The sequence below is a fragment of the Myripristis murdjan genome, chromosome 15 (assembly GCF_902150065.1).
Source record: "Myripristis murdjan chromosome 15, fMyrMur1.1, whole genome shotgun sequence".
Taxonomy (NCBI): domain Eukaryota; kingdom Metazoa; phylum Chordata; class Actinopteri; order Holocentriformes; family Holocentridae; genus Myripristis; species Myripristis murdjan.
The window spans coordinates 18,751,438-18,778,917 of record NC_043994.1 but is presented as its reverse complement, the minus strand read 5'-3'; the positions used below and the strand labels follow the sequence as shown (position 1 = coordinate 18,778,917).

At 40.4% G+C, this 27,480-nt stretch overlaps 1 protein-coding gene across 1 annotated transcript; it reads left to right on the top strand.

The window, feature by feature from the left end:
• The first annotated feature begins 230 nt into the window (after nt 1–230).
• Nucleotides 231–26,738, top strand: abcc2 (ATP binding cassette subfamily C member 2). Its single transcript, XM_030070800.1, has 32 exons — nt 231–708; nt 3,809–3,982; nt 4,322–4,465; nt 4,563–4,703; nt 4,882–5,004; nt 5,189–5,244; nt 5,365–5,620; nt 5,802–5,983; nt 6,739–6,916; nt 7,522–7,776; nt 9,494–9,559; nt 9,945–10,082; nt 10,196–10,342; nt 10,441–10,525; nt 11,733–11,799; nt 11,971–12,097; nt 12,928–13,104; nt 13,312–13,479; nt 14,572–14,755; nt 17,737–17,872; nt 18,124–18,226; nt 18,368–18,587; nt 19,839–19,993; nt 20,186–20,341; nt 20,475–20,674; nt 20,792–20,918; nt 21,102–21,203; nt 22,675–22,818; nt 23,139–23,297; nt 23,423–23,589; nt 25,217–25,411; nt 26,406–26,738. The coding sequence occupies exons 1-32, from the start codon at nt 667–669 to the stop codon at nt 26,533–26,535; spliced, it is 4,704 nt and encodes a 1,567-aa protein (XP_029926660.1). The 5' UTR covers nt 231–666; the 3' UTR covers nt 26,536–26,738.
• Nucleotides 26,739–27,480: the final 742 nt, after the last annotated feature.

Sequence of the window (27,480 nt, the reverse complement as noted above, 5' to 3'; positions counted from 1 at the left end):
AAAAGTGAGCAACACAGCAGGAAAGGAGGCTTAATGAGCCCCCTGCCCCATCCCCCAAACAGACTTCCTTTTTTGGTTAACTTGCCTGCCAACACTAGGAAATGAGCAGCAGGATACTTGTGTAAGCCTTGTTGTCCCTTTTTCTTCCCTCACACGCAATGCTCTGCCCTGCTGTTGGACTTTAGACATCTGAGCGTTGCGTGTCATTGTAGGCTGGTAGCCTACAGAAGTGGCTGACTACATCTCACTGCAAGAGTGGGATTTAGATCATTTATGCTTCTGAATCACTCTATGGGTGTGCTCACAGGCAACAGTAGAGCCACTAGTGACTTGAGTTTATTGCTGGATGACAACCCTTGAGATCTCTGGTTACAGAGGAAGAATTACATACGTCAAGACTCAAGTTAGGTATTAACCTTTCAGCCCTTTTGTGGAACTTTTGTAGAATTCTTTGTCATTCTGTGTATGCCGAGGTTGTGTGGTCCGCTCTCTGGTGCAGCTTTTGAAAAGCTTTCATGGCTCAAAGTCCCCAAGAGTCACGTCCTGCAATTGTCTCTGGGGTGTGTGTGGACCGGGGTCTGTGGAGAAGTATTTGAGCTGGCCTTGGCAGCAGTGGACCTGTGGTTGTCTTCAGCTAACGTGGATTGAAGCTGATCTTCTGCAACCATGCCTGCAGCTCTGGAGGAGTACTGTGGGTCCATCTTCTGGGTAAGTTTGACAGTCAAGGGAGGGCACATGCTGGGGTAAGATGACATGACCGTATCATGGCCCTTGGTAAATCAGCGGAGGCTTACCTTTTTCCAGTTTCCCAAAAATGTAATGGCAAACTAATGATTTATTTGAAGGAATGTTGTAACATTTTTTTTTATTAGTCTCATGATGATATCACCATAATATTTACTCTCAAAGACTGTGGAAGTTGCCCTCAGTTTCAGTTGTATCAAGTTTTACAAAAGGAAGAAGTCATAAATAAAAATACATAAACACAAATGCATAAACACAGTAATCAAACAGAATAAACTGTAAAGCTTTTGCATTACAGCTCAGTATACAACTAAGAAAAAGTAAGATATTTTGTTACAATACATTGTGATTTGGAGGTATTTCATTTTATTTCACCACTACATGGCAAGAGCTTAGTGAAAACGTGACTGCCTCTGTAACTCTATGTAATTTATGACTCAGCACATCTGAGAAGTGCCCATGTTTATGAGTTCAAGGATGAGATCAAGGATGAGATCAAGGATTTGTCCTTCCTCATAAATAACAGAGACACAAACCTTGTTAGTATAATACATAACAGTTCTGATTGATAGTGAAATTCAGCTTTTAGAAAACCAAAGGGAATCTGGGTGGACTATAGTGCAAAGGTACACTTTAATATCCTCATTAGAGAAATCTGTCATGGACTCAAAATAAATAGCACAAAAACATGGGGACAAAAATCAGTAACCTGCGCCCTAACTGGATTTCTGTACTGAAATGTTCTTATTTTGTGTTCAGAATAGCTGCACTCAGAATTACCACTGGATTTGAAACACGTGGCCAATTTTGCTTGGATTTGTCACTGACAGGCTCGTGAGCACAAGTTGCCTTTTTTTTGGGCATTAATACCATGACTAATATTCATATATAAAGAAAGCCATTTTGGAGAGAGGTGTAGCAGTGGAGAAAGTGACTCAGGTAACTGAACAAAGAGAAACATGAATCCTAAGTTGAAGAGGAAACAGTAGAGGAAGAGTCCAGAAAAGGCATAACCTACTTTTCCACTTTGGAATGACAAATGACAGGAAGATAGAGGTTAGCACTTCAATAAAGGAGAAAGTATGTTGTATCCCTCGAGGTGCAGTCTGTGGCTCAGAGAGACTCATCAAAGGCGCTGGTCTGGGAAGCTCATCTAACCCCTGTAGGGCTGACTTGTTGAGATGGTGGTATATCAGATTTATTTAGTGTGTCGGTTGATGTAAAAAAAAACAAACAAACAAACACTTATTTCTTGTAAAATAGATAGGCCTTTTTCAGCTGACATATATCAGCCATACAATAACTCATTTACTTTTGTTTGTAAACTAAGAGCATATTTTGTATGGCGTAACAGGTATAATTATAACCTAAATATGATCTACTGAAATTTTTGATTGGCCTTATGTTTTTAATTTTCATGCACATGTTTTTTGTTTGTTTCTTATTTTAAATGTTTTAGTATTTCATAAAATTTGCCTTTTGCATTTGTAAATTAAAATGAAAAATTGAAAATAATAAACTATTATTTCGAAGCCCACATTGTAAGTCACAATCTGACTGACACAATTTTAAATATCTATTAACTAATCAACAAAGCTTATAATGAGAAAATAATCCTTCAGTTTGCCTAAAAATTTTCTGTATAAATCGAGGAAAAATGTACTGATAACGACCTGTAAACAGATTTAGGTGCTCAACAGGTACATTTACACAAATTGAACACATTCAATGTTTGGTTTCATTTCAGTCACTTGCCATCATTCTAGGCTTATAGCTTTATTTGAAGACAAACATGAGGCCCATTTAGGAAGTTAATGTCACATTCCAATATGGAAATTAACATTAAGCTGCAGCCAAGAGTCTGCATGCTTTCATCCCAGCCAAACGCAGCAGGTAACTCCCTTGATCATTAGGTCCTCCTCTCTGGCTGACGGTCAGCGAAGAGGTGAAATCACCTCATGAAGTTTTCTCTTCAGATGAAAACCTGCCTCCTCTTGACCCTCTGTGACATGTGGTTTCCACATCCCTGCTCTGTTGTTAGACAAGAGTCAGAACATAACTTATATTTTCATAATAATTATGTTGGTGATGATTTATTGCTTTTAAAATGTCTTAATTATATAATCATTATTTGTTCACTAATTGTGGTTCTAATTCACCATTTACATCATTTACATTAGGTGAAGTCTGCCTATAATTTTCTAAGAAAACTGGACCAAAATGATTTGTTTGCACCATTGGTCTGAGGCCTTTTTTTCCAGTTTAAGAACAAACTCAGGCAAAAATATTGATGAATCCCAAAATTTGTCCAAAAGTTGTATGCAGAGTCTAAGCACAGATTTGAGTCACACCCATTGTTCACCATTTCCTTTACTGTTTGAATACATGTAAACACATACGCTCAAATACACAACAGATAAACTACAGTCTGAAAAATGATAAAACAGTGTGTGTGTGTGTGTTTGAGGGAGGGGGGGGGTCCCTTTTATTCCACAATCTTCTTGCTCCAGTGCCCATCTATTTATTGCTCTCACCAGGAACACACATTCTTTTTTCATGAGCGTCTGCACACACTCTAGTGAGCAGGGACTAAAATGTAATCACATGAGTCACTTTTGATTAAATTTCTTATCAGGGAGGTGGACCGTCTCTCTGATGTGTTTATAGTGTGAGCTTTGGGATTATGACAGCTGCTGAAGCTGCTGTTGTAAGATTCTGTGTTGATTTGTGTGTGTGTGTGTGTGTGTGCATGCTGAGTTTACCATTTTGCTCTGTATGGATCATTGAGGGCTGATAAGATATTAGACTGATATGAGATTTTAAGGCTGAACTAACCACTAATCACTAATCACTTGTGCTCATGTTTGAAGTCTTTAATTGGACCATTATCATTACAAGAAATAAAAGTGGGCCCTTAAATGATAAATTACAAAAACAGAGTACTGCATTGAAATGAATACAGAAAACAGCTGTGGTCACAGAGGAAGCTCAGCCGTGGAAAACGTGGCCTAATGGGTATCTAACTGAATGAATGGGTAATAACCCTTGTACCAATGTGTCCTAGAATGCGTCATTTCTGGAGACAGAAGAGCCAGACCTCCCTGTGTGTGTGGAACAGACAGTTCTGGTGTGGATCCCACTGGGACTCCTGTGGCTCTGTGCCCCCTGGCACCTGGCAAGCCTGTTCAGGAGACAGGCAAAAGTGAAACATCTGTCCAAGCTCTACTTCTGCAAACAGGTAACAGATGCAGGAGGAAAAGTAAATAATCTGGCAACAAAACACATTAATCAGGAGGACAATGAAGAGGGGGATATTGAGGTGAAATTTTACAGGGAAGTTTTATTTAACTGACATTCTGAATTTTAGTTGTTAAATAATGATTTTCAGGAAAAGCTTTTTTTTTTTTTTTTTTTTTTTGTCAAAATGAGTATAGCAATTTCACATTTTGGAACAAAACTCTGCCATTATAATTGATTTCCAGTTGGTGACTGAAATTGTGAAAACAATAACTGTGATCAGCATCTCTTTTCTATGCATTTGATTCGCTCACATGGCTTTTTTTTCTTCACCCATCAGCTCGTGGTGTTTCTGTTGTTCCTGACGGCCGTAGCAGGCTTGGTGGTGACATTGGTAGAGGATTATGGCCCAGCAAGAGACACAGCAGCAGAGAGGAAGGCTGCGGTATTCTATGCAAACCCTGTCCTGTTTGCTGTCTCATGGGTAAATGCAACAGATTTTAAGAAATTAGGTCTGTCATTGCAGTGGTTCTAATGCCTGGTAATTACACTGTGGTTGGATCCTCTGCTCCTTCCAATAGATCCTGGTGTTGCTGTGCCAGGAGGGAGTGAGACGGAGGGATGGAGCAGTAGATTCTGCCACTCTCTTCCTCTTCTGGCTGTTCCTTGTAATTTGTGACATCTTCCCTTTCCAGACCCTTCTACGAGAGGCGCTCAGAGAGGTATGGACAGGGAGAAGTTGTGCTGTTTGATGCAACTTGCTGAAACACGAGAGTCAATACTGTTACAATATGCATTCATTTGTTTCAGTGCAGTCTAGTTCTCAGTATTTATCTGTGATGCACCATCCGCTGTTGCGTGTACCTATCCCTCTGCCTTCCACCTCTCTTTTATCCCCAGGAAAAGATCAGTGATGTCCCTCGCTTCTGCCTTTTCTACATTTCCTTTGGGCTGGAGTTGACTGCACTCATTCTTTCTGCTCTTGCCGATGTCCCTCCAGAAGTGGAGAAACTTGGAAAGAAGGTAGCTGAGCACTCAGATGGAATCGCACGTTGTTTTTTCTAAGCTTACATTTGGAATTTTTTTTTTTTTGGCCAGTCTGATTATCAATCTGTTTCAGTACACAAACTAATTTTGTCCATCTTCTTCTTCTTCTTCTTCTTCTTCTTCTTCTTCTTCTTCTTCTTCTTCTTCTTTTTAACTATAGAATCCAGAGTTACGAGCAGCATTTCTGAGCAGAATAACTTTCAACTGGTTTAACAGGTAAATTCCTATGCCTTTAACCACCTTCAAATGACACCATACACAGGCATCCTTCAATTTGTGCTTCATCCTCACTTTTGTCAATATGTTCATCCTTGTACACCTCTCCTCTCTCTCCAGCATGGTGATAAAAGGCTACAAGCGGCCCCTGGTGCAGGAGGACTTGTGGGATCTGAATGAGGCTGACAGCACTGGTTACATCAACCAGCTCTTCCAGAGCACCATGCAGTCAGAGCTGCATGCTGCCCGGATCCGGTTCCAAAACAGTTTGAAGAAGCCAGCATGCAGGAACAGAGACAGCGTCCAGGAAGAGGGCATTCAGAATGGCCTTTCCAATGGCCTGGGGAAAGGTGTCAGTCAGGATGTACTTATGATGGTGAGAATGGGCAGAGTATATGCAGAAATTTTATCCAGAAATCCTCACCCTGCATCCATTGACATCATTGCACTTTCTATAATGATGCGATATGAAATGCCCCTGTGTCACTTTGATGTATAGAGCTTGTGTGCATTGTGTGTAAAAAGACATGATTTATAATAAGATTTTTTTTTTTCAGGAGGAAAAAGGGAAAAACAAAGACAAGAAGGAGAAAAAGAATAAAAAGAAGGAAGAAGAGAACTATCCTACTTCATGGCTCATTCCAACCATTTACAAGACCTTCAAATGGGTTCTGATTGAATCAGCCATCTTCAAACTAATACAGGACCTGCTGTCTTTCGCCAGCCCTCAGCTCCTGAAGTGAGTTTTAACTGCATACTCTTTTCACACACCAGAATACATTTCCAGAACAATAGTGTCACAAGCAATTCCACACATTTCAAAACAGACAGTTCCTCTTGTCCCGAGTCTTATTTTTATTTGTTTGTTTGTTTGTAGGCTATATATCATCAGGTACATCACAACCTCTTTTTATATTGCATATAACATATTTCCTCTTAGATTTTTTTTTTTTTTTTTTTTTTTTTTTTGCCCTAGCAAACTTACTGAATCACTCATGCTTGACTCTCGTTAAAGTAGCCTTTATTGTGTTTCCTTAATAAGATATACGGTAATTCTCAGTAATCATTAGCTCAGGGTTGAGAAACTCTTTTGAGATAATCAAGTATTTTGATATGTTAGGATGTTGCCCTGGTGGAAAAGTGGAGCAAACTAAATAAGTTTGGGATAATAATTCAGCATTTGCCACCTACACCATGTAAGCAACATTTGATTTTTTTTTTTTTTTTTTTTTTTTTTTTTTAATATTCCTTAAGTATTTCGTTAATTGTTAACTTAGACACCATCAGATACCACCAGTTCCCAGAATGAGAGACAGAAGACACAAGGCCAAACAGCATGAGAGTTGAAAGAATGGTTATTAGTACACAATGTGAACATCACTAAGTCAAAGAACTATCATGAGATACTGGATGTAATGCATTAGCAGTAACAGGCTTATCAGATGATTTATCTTTTGAGTTGTCTTGTAAACTACACTTTTTCTTTTTTTCCAGAATGATGGTCTCCTTTGCTGATGACAAATCCATTTACACTTGGAAAGGCTACATATATGCGCTGCTGCTGCTAGTGGTGGCCATTCTACAGTCTTTGTGCCTGCAGCAGTACTTCCAGCGTTGCTTTGTGCTCGGGATGAAGGTCCGCACTGCTATCATGGCTGCTGTTTACAAAAAGGTAAAGCTAGTCAGCCAGCACCAAACTGGTGATTCTACAAGTCTATACCATCAGAACTGATTTACCACTTTGGTGCCCTGGTTGCTCACTGCCATATCATAACAGGGTTGGGCCACAGCAGCATGGGTTCAATTGACTGAACTGAGAACTGATTTACCATTTTTAAATAGCTTTGACTACTTGCCTCAGAGCCATAGTCAGGCCTATGAGTGTCACTGACCAACAGTGCTCTGTGGACTCTACACTACAGCCCCATCACTTTTGTGTCTTGCAAGGGCTATTCAATCAGCAAGTCAATGACTTGGAAGTTTGAATGCAGCAAAATTAGATTGCATACTTGAGTTTTTTTGTCCTCACTGATTGGCCTCAAGGCAGTTTCCTTTTTCACTCACCTCTTACGGACCAGATTAACTGTGCCTCCAAGGGCTTCCTGCTGCTCGGATCAATTACATATTCAGGCATAAAATAATATTTTTATATCTGTCATCAGAAATACTGTAAAATAGTTTTGTCCACAGAGACTCCCTGCCTCAACCTTTTCCCTTCCTTTTTCAATACTTTTTCATTTCTTTCTCCCTTCCTCCCTCTTCTCTCCCCCTTTTCAGTCCTTGGTGGTGTCTAATGACGCTCGTAAAGAGTCAACAGTTGGGGAGACAGTGAACCTGATGTCAGCAGATGCCCAACGTTTCAACGATGTGACCAACTTCATCCACTTGTTGTGGTCCTGCCCTCTGCAGATAGCTCTTGCAATTGTTTTCTTGTGGTTTGAGCTGGGGCCTTCTGTACTGGCTGGCCTAGCAGTCATGGTGCTCATGGTGCCAGTCAATGGACTGCTAGCCACAAAGGCCAGAAACATCCAGGTTAGTGAAAATACGTACATATACAGTATATGGTACAGCTTTAACATATAAGTGTTTAACATTTTCAAAATTAAATAACAAGGAGGGGATATGGGGTGACATTACACTGGCCTTCCTTGACATACTGGCTGTGCAGCTAGTATACACACACACGCTCAAGACACTCTTGTAAAATTGAAACAACAGAAATAACAATATTCACTGAATTGCAAAGCTATCAAATTCACACAAATACACACACATTTACTATCTTTGTTTACAGTAGTAAAACCCTCAATAAATTGCCAATAATTTGTAAATATAACTAAAATCCTAATCAATACACATCTCATCTAAAAAAGCTGAGGATCCTCTAAACATCACATGTAGAGGAAACATATTTTTGAAACATCATCCTTGTCAATATAACAAAATAAAAATGTTCACATGACAAATCAACAGTTCACTTGCAGACATGGCCTCAGTGATGCATTTGTTTGCAAGTAAATGTATCATTGCAAGTTAGACAGTGTTTGAGAGTCTGTTTGCAACTTTTGATCTACTCATCCTTCTCCTAGTCTCATGAAACAGATGCGTTAATTCTTCGTCTGTTTTGATTCACGGATATTTGCTATATTAAAAGCACAGTATGCAGTATACAGTATGCTGTACACATAGTTCCAATATTTGTTCCTGAATTTCCATTTTGACTTGTAACTTTGCTAACATCCACCTTTGGTTTTTCTGAACCTCTTGAACAGTGCATTTTCATGATTCTATCAAAGATGCAATTCTATACTGAAATGGTGACATTGCCATTTTGAAAAACACAACAAAGAAACGCACTATTCAAAGATTATCTTTCATTAAAGATAATTTCTGAAACAGAAATGATTCAGCCTGTACAAAATGCTGCATTTCTTTCAGCAAAGAATGTATCCCTCACTTGTCTTTTTTATTTACTCAAATTTAGTAAGTATTTAAGTAATTTACATAATCACTCCCTTCTATATAAAAAGTAGGCCCATGAATGGACTTTGGGGATGAAATGCTTCATATGCACATAGTAACAGTTACTATGCCTTTTGGATACAAAGGGACTGGACAAAGTATTGGGAAAAAAGCATGTGGAAAAGGATGTTCACTTTGATGTAACTATGTAGCAATTACAAAAGTCATTACACAGATAAGCCATATTAAAATAAACGACAGTTAGCAGTATATGCAAGCTTTAAAAAACATTAGGCAACAATTAAGGTAAAGATAATAAAGGTATGATGATTGGTGCCTACATTGCAGGTGCATCAGTCACAAAAAAACATGAAACTACAACATCAGAAATGATTGAATACCCATACCCACAAAAAACTGTAAGATGGCTCCAATCATCTACTTTTCAAAGTCGGTTTTTGTACTACATAGGCGGCACATGTGACTAACTCTTTTTCAAAGGAATAGGGGGAAAAAGTTTCTGTTTCTAAAAAGTTTCTGTGTTTCTAAATGCAACAGTTAGTCACTTTTTATTGAATATTGAAGAATACTGAAGAAACTGATTAGTTTAAAAGTGCAAGTATAAAAAAATCTTGTACCCTGCCACTGCCATACCAGAAAGATATCACCTATCAATCTACTGCAAAGCTAGATGTGACCTAAAACCTGATTTCCTGCGATATTAGTCTAACATAACACATCACAATTAAGAAACACATTTCTTTTCTCTTCCTCCATTTGTCTTCAGATTGAGAACATGAAGTTCAAAGACAGGAGAATGAAAATCATGAACGAAATATTAAATGGAATTAAGGTGAGTGTAATAAATGACCCCACCATTTGAAGTAGCTGAGGTAAGAATTTTATTTTGTTTATTTAATTTTTGTTCAAAAATAGTCCAGCAGGATGGGTGGAGGTGGGGGGCCCTCTTTAGAGGAAATGCTTTCATGCCTCAGGAAAAAGTCCCTTATTGTACTGTTTCCACCACCTGTGGATTATTTACTCTGACTACAAAAGATATGAGTGCTGTCCCTCTGATCTTCATATGATGTGACACCCTTCCCTTTCCTTGTCCTCCACTGCCATCTGACCCCCTCCACCCCCCCCCACCCCCCCACCGCACCCCCCACACACACCTCATTCCTCTTGTCTCTTTCACCTCTGTAATGCCTGTTCTTTGATTGATCCTGTTCTGCCAGATTCTGAAGCTGTATGCATGGGAGCTGTCCTTCCAGAAGCAGGTGGGGGACATTAGGGAGGACGAACTGAAAGTCATGAGGAATTTTGCTTACCTCACCTCCGTCTCGACCTTCATCTTCACCTGTGCTCCAGCTCTGGTGAGTCAGAGAGAGGAGGGAAAGATAAGAGAAATGACGTGTTGGTTTGAAATGAGATGGTCTTGCCAGTTTCTGGACACTTAATTCTCAATATGCCCCTGTCTTTTGTGCAGGTCTCTCTGGTCTCCTTTGCAGTGTTTGTGGGCGTGAGCCCAGATAACATACTGAACGCTGAGAAAGCTTTCACAGCCATCTCTCTCTTCAATATTCTTCGCTTCCCCCTTGCCATGCTGCCCATGCTCATTGCTGCAATGGTGCAAGTAGGTATCCACTTAACACACCTTAATACATAGTGCATGTAAATATGATGAGCCTGAGCTTAATCTGTGTATACCAACCAAGTTGTTTGACTCCTCAGATGACGGTGTCTAGGAAGCGCCTGGAGAAGTTTCTGGGAGGTGACGACCTTGACAGTAACTGTGTGCGCCATGACACCAGTTTCAGTAGGTCCACAATCACCATGTACATCTTAATCCCTGACAGAATGTTGACACGTTAAAGTATCTCTTTTCCACTTTATGACCTGTGCTGTTAAGGGCTGTGTAGGGCTGAGCTCAGTAATGCCTAGTTTGGCCTGAATGCATGTCCACTGCATGTTGCTATGGCGATGCTAGTATCAGCTGTTCATCAGCTCCTCTGTTTAGTTGAGTTTATATAAATGCACAAAGCCCAAAGTCACCCCTCCCTCTTCCAGTCTCCCTGAAAAACACTACTCTGTTTGATTTGAAGTTAATGGCGGAGATGCCTCAGCACTGTGAACAAACTGTTTGACATTACATAATTCATTTTTAAGCAAGCTATTGTGCATTTATACAAAAAAAAAAAAAAAAAAGATTTTTTTAGGAGAACAGTGACAGTGGTGAGGTTTTGCAGCAGTAGAATTGGTGGACAGCACTGTGTTTGCTTTCACAAGGCTGACTCTGATGCAGAGTACTTTCTAAATAGACTGCTTTGATAAGGTTGCATAATGCTGATAACAACTTTTGAAAAACCGTGAGGAATTCCAGTGGCATCAAAGATTTGCTGTGATTGGCAGGAAACAGCTCACATCATTGTAGCTGGTTGTTGCAAGCTGTTATACTTTTTGTAATACTTCACTGCAAAAACTCAAAACTTACTTTGTCTTATTTCAAGTCAAAATGTCTTATTTCTTGTCAAAATATCTGATTAAACTTAAAATAAGACATGATCACCTCAGAAGTAACTTAAAATTTGCCTGTGGAAAAAGTGAAAATTCACTTGAAACAAGTGAAAATTGTCTAAAAACAAGTTATTTCTTAGGTGATCATGTCTTATTTTAAGTGTAATGAGATATTTTGACTAGAAATAAGACATTTTGACTTGAAATAAGACAAATATTCTTGGTAAAATTTTGAGTTTTTGCAGTGTTGTTCTGTCTCTAAATAACTGCCCATATAGCCCTTCTCTAAATGGATCAACCCTAAATATCAAACCATGATGAAATATTTCACGGTTGGACCTGGAACCATGCAGGCTGGTGTGGCAGAAATGAATACAGACCTCTGAATTACACTGCATGGCCTCATAATGGAAACATAGACTCTGCATGATGCTAGCGCTATTTACTGATCGAGAAAGGCTCTTTCTCACTGTCAATATGTTTGCATCTCCGTCCATGTGTTTCCATAGATACTGCTGTTAGTGTGTGTGATGGCACATTTGCTTGGGAGAGAGACGCTGAGGCTGTGCTGAAAAAGTAAGTTTATTATTTCACAATCAACATCTCACATTTAGAACTTGCACAGTATGGCTGCTCAGTGCTTTATTTTAGTAAACATTTTTTTCACATTGCATCTGTCTCTAGTGGTACATTGTTCAAAATATATATTTTATTACTGGTGCTTGTGTGTTTGTGTGTCCTTGTCAGTGTGTCTTTGGACATCAAACCTGGCCGGCTGGTAGCAGTAGTCGGAGCAGTTGGCTCTGGGAAATCCTCTCTCATGTCAGCTCTCCTGGGAGAGATGCACAATACCAAAGGTTTTGTCAACATCCAGGTGATTCTCCATTATTGACATGACAACATTGTCAGAATTACTGCAGATGTGTGCATTTGCTGACACCAAATATCTTTGAGGTTATATTTTTAAACTCATTTCCATCCTTACTTTCAATGATACACTACAAACCATTGTCAAAGTTGAACATATAAAAAAGATTTAGTTTATGAAGATTGCTTACCCACTAATTCAGTAAATTGAGTTCATTGGAGGGGGAGATAGACAGCATGGCTCACAGGTTTTATTGTACTGACAGCCACATTTGTGTCTTGTTGTTTTCATACAGTATGCAAAAGAAGATAGAGCCGGCTATGGTTAAAAGCACCTTGATGGTGGTCTCTGATAGGGATGGGTACTGGTGTCCCACAAGCAGTCAAAACCTGTCCAAATACACTTCACATAATCCAGTTTCAGTGTGTGGTCCATTAGTAGCTCTGCAAGTTTATCTTCAGCTTTGCTGCCCAAACTAGTGCCTGATGCTAATCAACAAGCAGTGAACAAGACAAGTACATCAAGTACATAAGTTGTACTTGATGTAAGTTGGAAAAACCCATGAAATGTATTCAGTAGGGCTAATGTTACATTAAATTTTGTATTTTTAAATCTGAGAAATGCCTTTGTTTTATTTGCTTATTAGCTCCATTATAGATTTAATAAAATAAAGTTTATATAAGGTTAAATTTATTAAGTGAGAGGAAAAAATATAAGGTGAAACAAGCAAATGCTGCGGCACCCCTGGACAGCTGTCACAGAACACCAGGGTGCAACCAGGCACCCACTTGTTTAGAGTGAACATTGCACCTGACTCTTAGTGTGTCTCTTTCCAGGGTTCACTTGCCTTTGTGCCCCAGCAAGCCTGGATCCAAAACGCCACTCTGAAGGACAATATCCTTTTTGGCTCCCCCTATGAGGAAAGGCAGTTCCAGGAGGTGATACAGGCCTGTGCTCTGGCCCCTGACCTGGAGCTCCTGGGAGCAGGAGAACTCACTGAGATTGGGGAGAAGGTGAGGGAGATGAGCCAAATGTGGAGATTGCAAGAAGGTTTTTGACATGATGGTAGTTGCAGTGGTGATGTTGGCATGATTCAAGTATTATCATATGTGCTGTCTACACTCTGGGCATTCAATGAGAAGACAACACTACTTTCTCCATCACCTCTGAGCTGGCATTTAACAGTGAGGTTTTGCTCTTCTGTCCTCTGTGGTGTTCAGGGTATCAACCTGTCTGGGGGTCAGAAGCAGCGTGTGAGCTTGGCAAGGGCAGCTTACAGCCAGTCTGATATTTACCTGTTAGATGACCCTCTTTCTGCTGTGGACTCTCATGTGGGCAAGCATCTCTTCAGTGAGGTGATAGGACCCAATGGACTTCTCAAAGACAAGGTCAGTGTTTTGGGTCAATGAAGAATGAATGAAATACCATAACCATTTGAAAGAAATGATTATTATACTCAAATTATGACAGCTTTGAAAAAGTAGTAGACACAAGAGTCCTTGGTTGATGAAAATGAATGATTTATTGAATGATAAAGTTAACATAGCTAATAGCCATTTATCATGGTGATGCGTGAATGGCTTGTGAGTTTGGGTCTTGACTACCAATATTAACTTTTATTCGAACCATAGAAATAGAATTTGGTAGAAAAGACAAAGGTGATTGGTTCAAAGCAATACAGTGTATTTCCGGGTGGTTCCCTTTGTTAAGGCAACAGCTGCATGCATTCACTGATGTCACTGTGTTAACAGAGGAGATTGTTCATGTTAGTGAATGCCTCATGCATAGCTAATGGAAAACATTTTCTTTTGTCGCATTATGTATTTACCTTTTTTTTTTTTTAACACAGCTAATTAGGATGGCCTGACATCATAACTTACATGTGCTGCTTTATCTTTAACATCACCTTGAGGTAGTGTAGTGTCTCAGCTACAGTTTGGGTTAGCTTAAAGGATCTCACAAGTGCAGCCTTACAACGTCTGCAGTCTGGGCCACAGCGACATCTTGTGGCCAAATTCAAGGGCTCTTTCAAATCACCAATGTAAATATCCTCCATCACCAGTATTTTTCTAATTCTCGTCTTGTCGCAATAAAGTCATGCTATCATTTCACCAAAGATGGCTGCCAGTTGGCCCAAAAGCAACTGTAGACTCTCATATACAATGCTGATTCTACTCATTCCATTTCTATGATTTGAACGTAGAGAATGATTGCCATGCCTTTCAATCCTTATCTTGTTGCATTGTGTTTAATACACTATCTTTGGTTTGTTAAGTAAGAACTGTTGTCCCTAACACCATTCAAAACACACTAAACTAGGTGCAGAGATGGAGGTCTATATTAATGCAGAGCTGTGGGAACCACCGCCTTATGTGTTATAACCCCCTCTTGGCATGGAGTGCAAAGAATAATTTGCCATAATTTAACTTTGCCATAATGTGTTATTTCTTGGCTCAGTCAGTGTGTCTTTGTCTGTACAGACCCGCATCCTGGTGACTCATGGGGTAAGCTTCCTGCCCTATGTAGATGAAATAGTGGTCCTAGTGGATGGAGTGGTGTCTGAGATAGGGACCTACCAGAGCCTCCGAGCCAGCAGGGGAGCTTTCTCCGAGTTCCTGGACACGTACGCCCAAGAGCAACACAACAAGAACCAGACAGAGACAGGTGAGTTGGTCCGGTTTCCCATTGCATTACGGATTATATCTTAATACGACACTTCTATGGTACAACAAAAAATGTTTCTTATGTTCTAAATGTTGCATCTTGCATGTGCGCACATGTTTGTGTGTGTTTGTGTGTGTGTGTGCACAATATGCCTGACATGTACATTTACTATAAGTTAATCTAGAGCGTTTAATCACAGTTTACAGTTTCAAAGAGCTTTGTCTTGGAGATTTCAAGGGATGGTGGCCTTAGTCAAAGCTGTAAATTTATATCAACTTTGAAAAAGCCATAGTTATTTGCAAATCATTGTTTGGAAAAGGGCGGTAATGTGATTGTGTGTGTGTGTGTGTGTGTGTGTGTGTGTGTGTGTGTGTGTGTGTGTGTGTGATATGGGGGTGGGGTCAAGGGTTCACATGCTGTAATATGACAATACTACTCTGTTTTTAAGTTAGACAGCAGTATAGTGGTCAAAGTTGATTGCAGTTCTTGCTGGTAATTATCATCCGGTTAAAAACTCAACATCTTGAAATAAGTGTTATGTTTTTTTAGCTTAGTTCCCTTTGTTGAATACAACCTGGAGTATCTAAGGTGCTTAATTTGGGTTTGGTCATGGTTTACATCTAACCCAGCAAAGAAATTAAAAGTAATTTGTCTCATCTTTTCCACATGTGCAATTTAAGTTGGCCTTCTTTTAAGGGGATAGGGAGGGTAGGTGGTAGCCAGAAGGGTCCGGGGCAGGCCTGGGGTGAAAAGCAGAGAGTAAAGGTAGACATGACAAAGTGTGCTGTGCTTTAGTACATATTATTGATTACTTCCACCCTTACAGTCACACAGGAGGGCATTATACACCAAAAATAGTTAGAAAAGGTTTTTAAGCAACTCAGTGGTAGGAAGAGGTCCCCAGTGTTTTGTACAAACAGCATATGTTCTGTGACAGGAATGTTACATCAATATAATGTGCTGAAGGCAAGGTGCAGTGAACAGCATTTAACAAAACCTTGCCTCCAGTTTGTGGACACATTTTTTCAATAAGTCACGGTTCTTACATTTTTTATCAAATATTGAGAAGAGCGCTGGCAGTGGCAAGTGTCCACAATTTTCACCAAGTGACAAAGCAGACATCCACTTTTGTGGCTTGCACAGGAGGGCAGGAGATGACAGAATACAGTGATGCTCTGCGGTTCCCCTTTCATTGCTGCTTCACAATGCATATATAGGGGTTTGACATTCTCTAATGCTGCCATCTCTTTCCTGTGAATGTGACTGATTTTTCTATCAGTGAAATAAGTGTAGTCACAGAAAATCATTTAGAAAACAGCAATAATCCCAGCACTGAAAATTGAGGACTGTGTTATCTGTGCTTGAGTGCCTCTGTGTCGGTGAGGATGAGAGAAAATGGAGAGGAGCGAGAGAGAGACAATGAGAGGGAGGGTGCAATAGTGGGGAAAAGACAGGCAGGAGAGAGGGAACTGGACAAAGTGTCTCTTTTCATGCAGCTTATATAAGTATCTGCAACGTACAGCTTAAACATTCAAAACCCCACAGACCCAAACTTCACCCCCACAATCCCAAACCCATCATTTGCAATTGTCTGAACTGCTTGTTGCCTGTGATAAAATTTTTTTTTGATCCATTTCAAACTCCTTTCCAGATGACTAGAAAATGAGGCAATCATGAATACATGGTTTTCACAGTAGCAAGTGGCAGCCACCCTGAGGTTGTTTTCCAAGTTGATAGTCATAAATTATAGAAAGAAACTGAGACAATAGGAGCACAGTGACATCTCCATGTTATCTCTCATTTTGTTATAGATCATCCCTTTCATTGAAGGGTGTCGATTTTGTCGTGACCCTGGTAAGACCTACCAGCTGTCCAGAAAAGTGAAAACATCCCTCTTGTTGGAACTGAAATAACTATAGGTCTTTGTAGTATGGTAAAAAAAAAAAAAATGTTTTCATAGCTAACATTACTGGATGGTTCACTTGCTTAAATCTTAGACTTTGGAGGCTTGCAGTAGGAGAGTTGAGGAAGTCCACATCTGATGCCATCACTAGCTAAAGCTCCATGGTAGATTGAAACACTTTGCCAGCCCTGTCACCTTTTGAAATAATGTTAGGTTGGTAAAGTTTTTTATCTCCAGGAACAACACAAAATCAGTGTGCCTTAATAATGACTTAGCAGTTACTGTTACTCACTCCCAAGCCTAGTGGAGGATAGCAGGTGCAGTTGAAGAGTCAATCAAACACGGGCAGGAGGAGTAAAAACTGAGATCATATTCCCACAAGCTCTCATGAGTGAAAATCACTTTTTAGTCCCCAGCAAAACCGATTGTTTGAATCAGGAGAAACTGACTGATAGGTCTCTCTCTGGAAAGAAAGGATTTAAAATTTTTACAGTTTCATGATGTTTTCTACACCCGATGAAGAGAGTAAAAGCATTATAATGAAAAATAACTTGGGCTGTCAAATAATACATTTTTGAAATTTTGTTTACCACAAGAAAATTCCTGGATTAATTGGGATTAAACTTACATTAAAAAAATATGTTACATCACCTGCTTCATTGTTGCCTAGTGTATTTTGTGGGGAGGTTATTTGATGGATTGGCTCTTGTGCAATCTGATTTTTTTAGGGATTTGTCTTCAACAGCGCTGATGGGCCTGTAAATCCATGGAAAGCCATTTTGCAACTGCATCAGTCGGTTTTGTTGTGTTGACAGGTTTAACCCTGACACAATCTGCAAGTACTTTGACAAATGAGCACGATTGCTTTACACATCACTGCCGCTGGAAGCTCTAACAGAAGTATGTTTGTCATTTAGGCCTAGCTGATATTTTAATATTGCTGTGCTCTAACAGAACGGCAGACTCACTGGCAAGGGGGAGGCTCAATCACTCAGACTCACTCACATGGGACACCCAAACATGCAGGGGAAAAATGAGAAGCATGTCAATGAATGTAACTATCATATGTAACCATCAGAGCATGGCCTGGACACTGCAGAGTTGGAGCTCATTCCTGAAGTAGAGGACACTCAAGCCGATTCTCCTTTGGAGGATGTGGTGTCTGTCACACTGAAGAGAGAGACCAGCATCCGCCGCAGCCAGCGCAAGGGCAGGTAAGAGAAATGATAAGTGGTGTGTGTGTGTGTGTGTGTGTGTGTGTGTGTGTGTTTGTGAATGTGAATGTGAAACAAAGACGAGTTCCGTTTCCACTTGAATGTAAGAAAAAGTCTCATCATCAAGGTGTTTAAGCCTCATACAACTGACTGTCAATTGTGTGTGCCCTGCACAGCAGAAAAGCACTGAATTTTTTGTACAAATGAAAATGTTTTTTTTTTTTAATGCCTCTTTTTCTCTCTTTGTCCAGTGTCAGGCTAAGAAAAAATAGTTCCATTAAAAAAGCAGCAGATGTGGATGAGTCAAAGAAAGGCCAGAGACTGATAGAGAAGGAAACTATGGAAACAGGACGGGTAAATTGGGCTTTTAATCCCAGTTAAATACTTAATAAATAAATAAATGCACTTTTAAATGCATGTGCTAATACACACAATTGATTGCACACTTCCTAAGCTGTGTCCTAAGCCTTATGTCCTTATGTCCCTAAAATCCAGGTGAAGTTGTCCGTGTACCTCCAGTACCTGCGTGCTATGGGCTGGGGATACTCCACCATGGCCATATTGGTTTACATCATGCAGAGTGTTGCTTTCACCTTCCAGAACATATGGTTAAGTGAATGGACTAATGACGCAAAGGAATACTACAACCAGACCTACCCTACCTGGAAAAGGGACACCAGGGTAGGGGTGTTCGGAGCCCTGGGAGTGGCCCAGGGTAAGTGTTGGCAAGGGCGGGATAAACTCTAAATTACATGTGTTTGGTTTGCTGATTGCTGCTCATCATATATATGGGAATAACTTAACTTTAAGTTGAAAATGAAATTTATTTCTCTCACTCTAGAAGTGAAAGTTTCTCTCATTTCTCGTGTCCCATTCTTTCACAACACATGCTGTAGATCTTTCCAGAAATACTTTCAGTGGCATCTCTGCCTTATAGATAGTACGCTTGAGAAAGAGGTGAGAAAGGGGGAAGGCAAGCAACAAATCTCCTGTGCTGAACTCACAACTGAGGATGTGGTTACCTAGCCTGTGTCCCAAACCACTGAGCCACTACAACACCCCTTTTTGACTATGTTGTGTCTGCATTCTCTGTTGCCTTATTAATGTAAAATACCTGGTGAATTTGAAGCTAGGTCGCTATAAAGAAACCAAACACATGCTGTTTTTGCTCTGTTTTCTTGCCAGTGCCCAAAAATATCTGCTTCAGTCGTGTTTTGTCACAATTGTTTTTTTGTTTTTTTTTTTCTTTTTTTTGGATTGTGTGTTGTTGTTTTTTTCACCAGGACTTATAATATCTTAAGATTAGGTTTCCTGCCGTGACATTGGTGCTATTATTTTGATGTGAATTGTGAAAGAGGAAGAGGAGGGCTGGATGAGAACACTCCACTGCAGGGAACATTTTGTTTTGCTCACTTAAAGTAGCTATATTTTTCTCTGGAAGGGTAACTATCTGCTTAGCTACATGTTTGCATCTGCTGACAGTTTTTTTTTTTTTTATGTTTTTTTAGTGGTAAACAAACCCATGTTTTCACTGACAAACAGCAGTGATTCCATAAGATTGCAAAAAAAAAAAAAAAAAAAAAAAAAAAATCATAATAAAAAAATTACTTATTGAACATATGACTAACTGTAGGTGCTTTTGCCTGTTTGCACTGCAAGATCTGAATGGATTGATAATGATGTCATGGATTTCAGTCCATAACATCATTATCAAAAAAAACTCTTCACAATTGTGGGATACAATTCTATTAAGGTTCCCTGGTCAATGTTGCCTTTTTAAAATACTCACCGAGTACTGCCATGAACTGAGGACACTTTCCCCCAGTCTTAAATAAGGCTGGAGGAAAGTGTTGCTCATTTTCACTGCCTCACGCTGCCATTTTTCACCTCATCATATTCATACTATTTGTGGAGAGTGAGTCATGCTTTTTCTTAATGAAGGCACATTCTTGCTCACTGTCCACAGGCATCTTTGTGTTCATTGCAAGCTTGCTCTTAGCAAATGGTGCAGTGGCTGCATCTCGTATCCTGCACTCAAGGCTGCTGAACAACATACTCCGAGCTCCCATGGTCTTCTTTGACACCACACCCACTGGAAGGGTGGTCAACCGCTTTGCAAAGGTGGAAATTATCATTTGTCATGTCATGACTGTAATACCCTGAATCAGATGGATAAGTGTTTGAAAACTATTTTGATCATCTTTGTGTTCATTCAGATAAATACTACTGAGAGCTACATTACGTTAGACCAGAAGAAGGTTAGACAGTGTGTGCTCTAGAAGGTCAATTGTAATATGGTATTTTGTCTTTTAGGACATCTTCACAGTGGATGAAGCCATTCCACAGTCCTTAAAATCCTGGCTACTCTGTCTAATTGGTGTGCTGGCTACACTGTTTGTCATCTGTCTGGCCACACCTTTATTCACCATCATCATCATCCCTCTGGCTGTGGTCTACTACTTTGTACAGGTGAGCAGAAGAAGATAATAGGAGGGAAAAAACAGCACAAGGAGGGGATAGGAGAAGATAGTTTGCTTCTGTCTTTACATAAAAGGTATTCATGTCAACCTTCCACCATATTTCTTCCTCTCTCTATTCCCAGTGTTTCTACGTAGCGACCTCCAGGCAGCTGCGGCGGCTGGACTCAGTGTCTCGCTCTCCCATCTACTCCCACTTTGGTGAGACTGTGTCTGGTCTGTCAGTGATCAGAGCCTACGGGCATCAGGAAAGGTTCCTGAAACACAATGAAGTGACCATTGATGAAAACCTCAAGTCTGTCTACCCATGGATAGTGTCAAACAGGTCCGAGTTTGAACAGTTACTGTTCCACACCCATATAGGTCTACACAAATACATGCACAGTCTTAATCTTATTAGATTTTTAATATACTGAGAAATGGTGAATTATGCACGTTGCAGATGGCTCGCCATCCGTCTGGAGTTCCTGGGGAACCTGGTGGTGTTTTTCTCTTCTCTGTTTGCAGTCATCTCCAGAAATTCATTGAACAGCGGCCTTGTTGGATTGTCTATATCCTACGCCCTCAATGTCAGTACTCACACACACACACACACACACACACATTCACATGATGCTGGTAATGGTAGTATTGACAATTGTATTAGTAACGATGACAACAACGGTAATGATAAAAATGAACATGTGGTGGTGATGATGATGATGCTATTTGATCATATGTAGTTTGCTCACTCTCATATTTGGGCTCTCTAGGTAACCCAAACCCTCAACTGGCTGGTGAGAATGACCTCAGAGCTGGAGACCAATATTGTAGCTGTGGAGAGAGTCAGTGAATACACAGAGATTGAAAGTGAGGTATGTTTTGGCCCAACACTGTGCTTTGACTCTGACTTTGGACATCCACAATGGCCCTGCAAATTAATTTTATTGCAGTTCTTTTACGCTGATATTTACACATGGAAACTGAGATTTATCAAAGTTTACAAAGCTCCAACTTGAACTTGCAAATGAAATTTACTAAAACCTGAAACCATTTGCAGAGTATGTCTGTACCACAGTTCATCTTTTATCAATGGAGCTCAATGTTAAATTGCTTTGAACATCTGCCTACTTGGTAACACATTTGAAATTGATAATAATGTTGTGTAAAGCCGGGGCATTAGACTCAACTTAGGTAGCGGGCCACATTCATTCAAATGACACCTCATGAGGGCTGGATTATTTTTTGCTACCATCAGTATGACTCAAGCCAACACATGGATATTTTGGATATTTTATGATTTATTATTTTGAATAAATCAATTCAGCCTACCAATCAATGAAAAATTCCACATTGGCTCATGAAAATAACACCTAATGTAGAATTACAGACAGCAGAAGAGAGAAATGTGTCAAATACATAGAGTACAGGTTTGCCATACACCTCCCAGAAGAAAATACTACTCTTTCCATCATTCTTGAAAAATTCTACTTTCCATAGAAACCTTTTGCTTTTTTGATATCTTGTTTTTTGTTTTTCCCTATAATTTCAGCTCATTCTTCTTTGCTTGTAGTGCAAAGCCTAATTAATTTATCAAAATGTACCATTAATCATTTATTTATCAATTCATCACAGACACCTCTTATTTTGTTTATTGCACATAGTTGATAATAATTGGATGCAAATGTTTCAATTATAATAGATAATATTTTTTATATAAATAATAATGTTTTTTTTTCTTTCCCTCCAAAACATCTTGGGGGTCGTATGAGACATGCTCGCGGGCTGTATCTCTGACATCTCACCATTAAGGGCCTTTCACACAGCATGCAGTTTGGGCGGTACTCTGCGCTGGGTACGGCGCTGGGTGCCACGCAGACCAACACAGAGTGGGTGCCGAGTACGGCACCGAGTAGGGCGCACGCATGCGCGTTGTGCACGTATGTGGTGCTGGCTTGCTTCAGTTTACAACAGCATTGGTCTTTAATTGCAGAAAAAAGAAGAAGAAATCCCCTATTGTGGAAAGGAAAAACATCATATATCTCTGCCAATTTTTAAACACACCTGGTATTCCTAAATTGTGGGATATCTCTCTCCATGCCTGGGCTTTTTTGACAATATCACGGTATGACTGCAGTCTAGTGTCCCACAGCTCTGCATGCAGAGAGACAGCCACGATGATGCTTTCCTCTATTTTTGTTGTGCCTTTCAGCCAAAATCTGCCTATTTTTTCCGATTCAAATATTCTCTCCTATTGGACGCGCAGAGGTGACGTCACAGGGCGCTGCACCCAAGTTAAAAGCGCTATGTGAAAGGCCCTTTAATCATTTACGCTCCAATCTACAGGCTGAGTGGGTGACTGACATCCAGCCTCCAGAGCAGTGGCCTGATGCAGGAAGGCTGCAGTTTGAAAACTACAAGGTCCGCTACAGACCCGAGTTAGACCTGGTGCTGCATGGGATCACCTGTGACATCGACACCACTGAGAAGGTTTGTGTGTGTGTGTGTGTGTGTGTGTGTGTGTGTGTGTGAGAGAGAGTGAGAGAGAGAGAGGGAGAGAGAGAGAGAGAGGGAGAGAGAGAGGGAGGGAGGGAGGGAGGGAGAGAGAGAAAAAGAGAAAGAGTGTGTCAGCAAAACCTGCTTTCACATTCAGATGAACAGTTAAAATGGATGCAGATCAAAGACTGGAGGATTTCCCTAATAACAAGTAGGCAATTAGTTCCCACTGGGCATACTACTGCCGCTGTTAGAAGAGCATGAATGCATGAACCCCTACAGCTCCTTATTGTCACTGTTTTCTGTGTGTTCAGATTGGTATAGTGGGCCGCACTGGAGCTGGGAAGTCAAGCCTGACAAACTGCCTGTTCAGAATCATTGAGGCTGCTGAAGGTCGTATCTTTATCGATGGAGTAGATATTTCCACAATAGGTCTGCATCACCTGAGAGGCAGGCTCACTATCATACCACAGGTATACACACACACACACACACACACACACACACACACACACACACATACACAAGCAAAGAAAAACACCTACAGCATTAAATTTAAGCTAATGCATTTACTTAGCATCCTGACTTGTGGGTTTAGGACCCGGTGTTGTTCTCTGGGAGTCTGAGATTGAACCTGGATCCATTTGAGACATTCAGTGATGAGGAGATATGGCGAGCACTGGAGCTCTCCCATCTTAAGGATTATGTATCAGGACTCCAGGAAGGATTACAACATGAAGTCACAGAGGGAGGAGAAAACCTCAGGTGGGTCAATTCAGAACACAAATATACAGTTAATGGCACTTTTGGCAGCTAATGGCAATTTTATTCCCAGATGTACAGATGCTGAAAATGTAGGTCGTTAAACTGCAGACATCTGGCAAGGTATAAATCTGACAAAAAAAAAACAACAACAACAACAACAACATTGCGTTAATTCTTATAAGCCAATAGAATTTGGATATATTCATGGTAAAGAAATCTTACTAATTCTTTCTATAATCTGTAATGCTGTGTGCTGTAGTAATTTACGGCGTTATTCTTTATACTCTTTATTTGTTTGGCACTTGGATGGTCTTGTATCTCCTTCAAGCTTGGATCCTCTACCAGAGGTCTGGAAACCTGATGGTTCTGCACAGTATCTTGGCTGTTCTGAGGACTGCACTCCTCTGGACAGAGATCTCAGATGTTGTTCCTGTAATCTACTGGAGCCACTCTCCCAGTTTTAGGGCCACAGCCCCGAGAGCTCCGATTACCACCAGCACCACTGTTCACTCCCCACATCTTCTCTAGCTCCTATCTCAGCCCTTTGTATATGTTCAGCTTCTCGTGTTACTTCCTCCTGACTTTGCTGTCACTCGGGATTGCTACATTTATCACTGCTTCTTCTGCTGTTTGTCGACCACCATGATGTCTGGTTGATTAGCCACCACCAGCTTATCAGTCTGGATCTGGAAGTTTCACAGGAGGTGTCTTCCGTTTTGACCCTGGGACCTCCAGCCCCAATTTGGTGCAGATGTTCCTGTACTCTATACCAGCCACTTGGTTATGGCACTCCATTTATGCAGTACCTGCCAGCATCTTGCATTCTGCTGTGATGTGCTGTACTGTCTCAGGGGCCTCTTTGCACAGCCTGCACCTGGGGTCCTGCCTGGTATGGCAGACCCCAGCCTCTGTTGATCTTGTGCTTAGGACCTGTTCTTGTGCTGCTATGATCCGTGCCTCTGTGCTGTCTTCCAGCCATTGGTATGTTTTCTTGATATCAGCCACCTCTGCTATCTGTCGGAGGTATATGCAATGCAGGGGCTTGTCCCTCCATGATAGTGCTGCTTCCTCCTCCTCCTTTTCCTCCTCCTCCTCCTCATTGGGCTTCTGCTGCCTGACATATTCGCTCAGCAGGTCAAAACTGGGGGGTATCTTCCTGATGTACTCATACTAGATCATAATGTATTTACTGTTGATAGTGTGCTGCTCCTGTTTTCACTTGTCACTGCTGCTGTACAAGTTTTGCATAGATTTATCATCTTTTCTGTCATGTACTGTTATTATCCCATCAAACTACCTTGTGATTAGGTGCACATCCCATCTTTACACTTGTAATTAGTAATAATCAAACACAGAGCATTCCAGATACAGCATATCACAGTCAGTAATTAGTGCTTTCCAGTGCATTCACAGTTGATTACCTTCCTATTTGAAGTAATTTAGGACTGTGGCTAAAGCCTAATAGCATAGAAGTACACGCATTCACACTCACCACACTGTGCAGCTATATGTTGCCCACATAGCTCTGCCAGCTTGCCAACCTGGCAAAAAACGCAAATTTGAAACAGTCTGTATTGTACTTTGCTTTCATCTCTGTGATCTAACTCACATGTGTCTCTGTCATTAGTGTTGGCCAGAGGCAGCTACTTTGTCTGGCCCGGGCCCTGCTTAGGAAGTCTCGTATCTTAATCCTGGATGAGGCCACAGCAGCCGTGGACCTGGAGACGGACAACCTGATTCAGACCACCATCCGTAAAGAATTTTCCCACTGCACTGTCCTCACCATCGCCCACCGCCTGCACAGCATTATGGATAGCTCCAGGTGAATGAATGTGCTTCTAATTGGTTAATGAGGCTTCTCAGCATTCCCCCCATTTCTGTCTATCTCTTTATTTTTATTCTTAACAGCAGGTTTCTTTAATTTCCTCATAACTTCCTTTATTTTTCACATGGTTAGCAACCCTTAAATGACATTTAAAGCGTTCCATCCACATTACTGACTGAGACATTTTATTATGCGTCATCAAACGGTGTTACTCATACTTTATTTGCCCCCGAGTGACATTAATTTGTTGCTGCAGAAACACACACAACATTTAGAGCATATCAAATGATATAAGAAACAAATAAAATAAAAATGTTATGTTTTTTTCCCCTCAAATATTTGGCCATGTTTCCACTAGAACATAACTGAAATAGTTTGAATTGATATCAGGTTTCATAGGTGCCAGACAGCTGTCAGGGAGGCTCATCTTTGAGGTAGGAGTGAGGCCGCAGGTGTGAGGTGTGAGCCACTTCACGTTTGTTTGTGATGTGACATGTGAGAGTGAAATGATTCCCCATAGGGTTAAAGTCCTTCAAGGTTTCTTTTTGATGTGTAAGTTTGCTTTTATCAGTGCGTCTCTGTTTTTTTTTTTTTTTTTTTTTTCCCAACAGTTTCTATTTTTGGCACTTTTTTTGTGTTAGGTCCGTTTCCAGTAGGAATGCACATCATCACTTTATCATTAAATTTCTGATCTCAATTAGCAGAGAACTTTTTAAAAAATAACAAGTATCAGGACCTGCAGCACCAAAATTAACAACTTACATGACAACTGATAAATAGTACAGCACCTCATCTCTCAACATCATGCATAATAAGGAAGCAAACAACCTTGATGTTGTTTTTGTCCTGTAAAACATCATGTGAAAAATCTATTTATCTATTTATCACATACAGTGCTCAGAGTGCAGGCTTCAACACTTGTAACCAAGTCTCTCTCTCTGTGTCTCTCTTTCGCTCTTTCTCTGTCTGTCTCTCTCACGCACAAAACCAGGGTAATGGTACTCAGTGCCGGAAAAATCGTGGAGTTTGATTCCCCCAGCAACCTGATTGAAAAGCAAGGCCACTTCTACGCCATGGCAAAGGATGCAGGGATAACAGCAGTAGACTGCACAGCGCTTTAATTGTATAGATTGCTTTACTGTGTTGGAGGATTATGCTCCCACACCCAGGAGATGAAGAAATTTGCATCTGTGATTTGATTTTATTTTTTTAAAGACCGAATTGTGCTATGATACAAATCATCGTGACAATTGTATTTATAGAATCTAAATGATGAAATTATATTCTGTGTGTAAATAAAATTTTTGTATGTAAACAATAAACATTCTTCCTCAAACCTTGCTCATAGTTTTTTTCTTTCTTGTTTGCTTTGATTCCTTCAAGATAAAGTAATATACACATGTTTTATGAATAGCCGGGATAAAAAAAAAAAAAAAAGATTGGAACTTCACCCCTGTTTCTTTGTTGTGTTGTTTGTTTATTTTTCTAGCGGGCGCACTTAGCAGACATAATGATAGTGTAAAGCGAAATAACGGATTATGTTCACGGACTGGATTGTCTACAAGCTTGTCTTTCTCCAGCCTTGCTATGTCCATTTCTTATTTCTTACCATTTGTTTTCAAAACCAACTGCGCACAGAGGCAAAGACGACAATTTCACGCTTATTCTCATATCGGAAATAAAAAAGTATTAACCACAGTATAATACTATATGGCACTAAAGCCCTCCAGTCCATATGGCAGTGGTGCTTATTCGTGATTATTGTAGTGATGGAAAGGGGAGGGAGAAATGGTGCAGGTGAGAGCAAAGAGCCCGGAGGGAGAGGGTCAGTGTGACCAAACCAAAGACTGAGAGAGCTGCAGGGCTTCATCCTTCCTCTTCTCCTCAAGCTGGTAAGTCTACAAATGACATAACAGACTAACGTGCATGCTCAAATGGATTAGATGCTGTTTGCAATGGCTTTCGGACAAGATGGTCAGGATTGCTGGATTTTTGTCGTGTTCTTACTCAGCTGAATAAGGGATCCGATTGTAGGCTATGCAGACTTTCAGGTGCATGTCAGATTT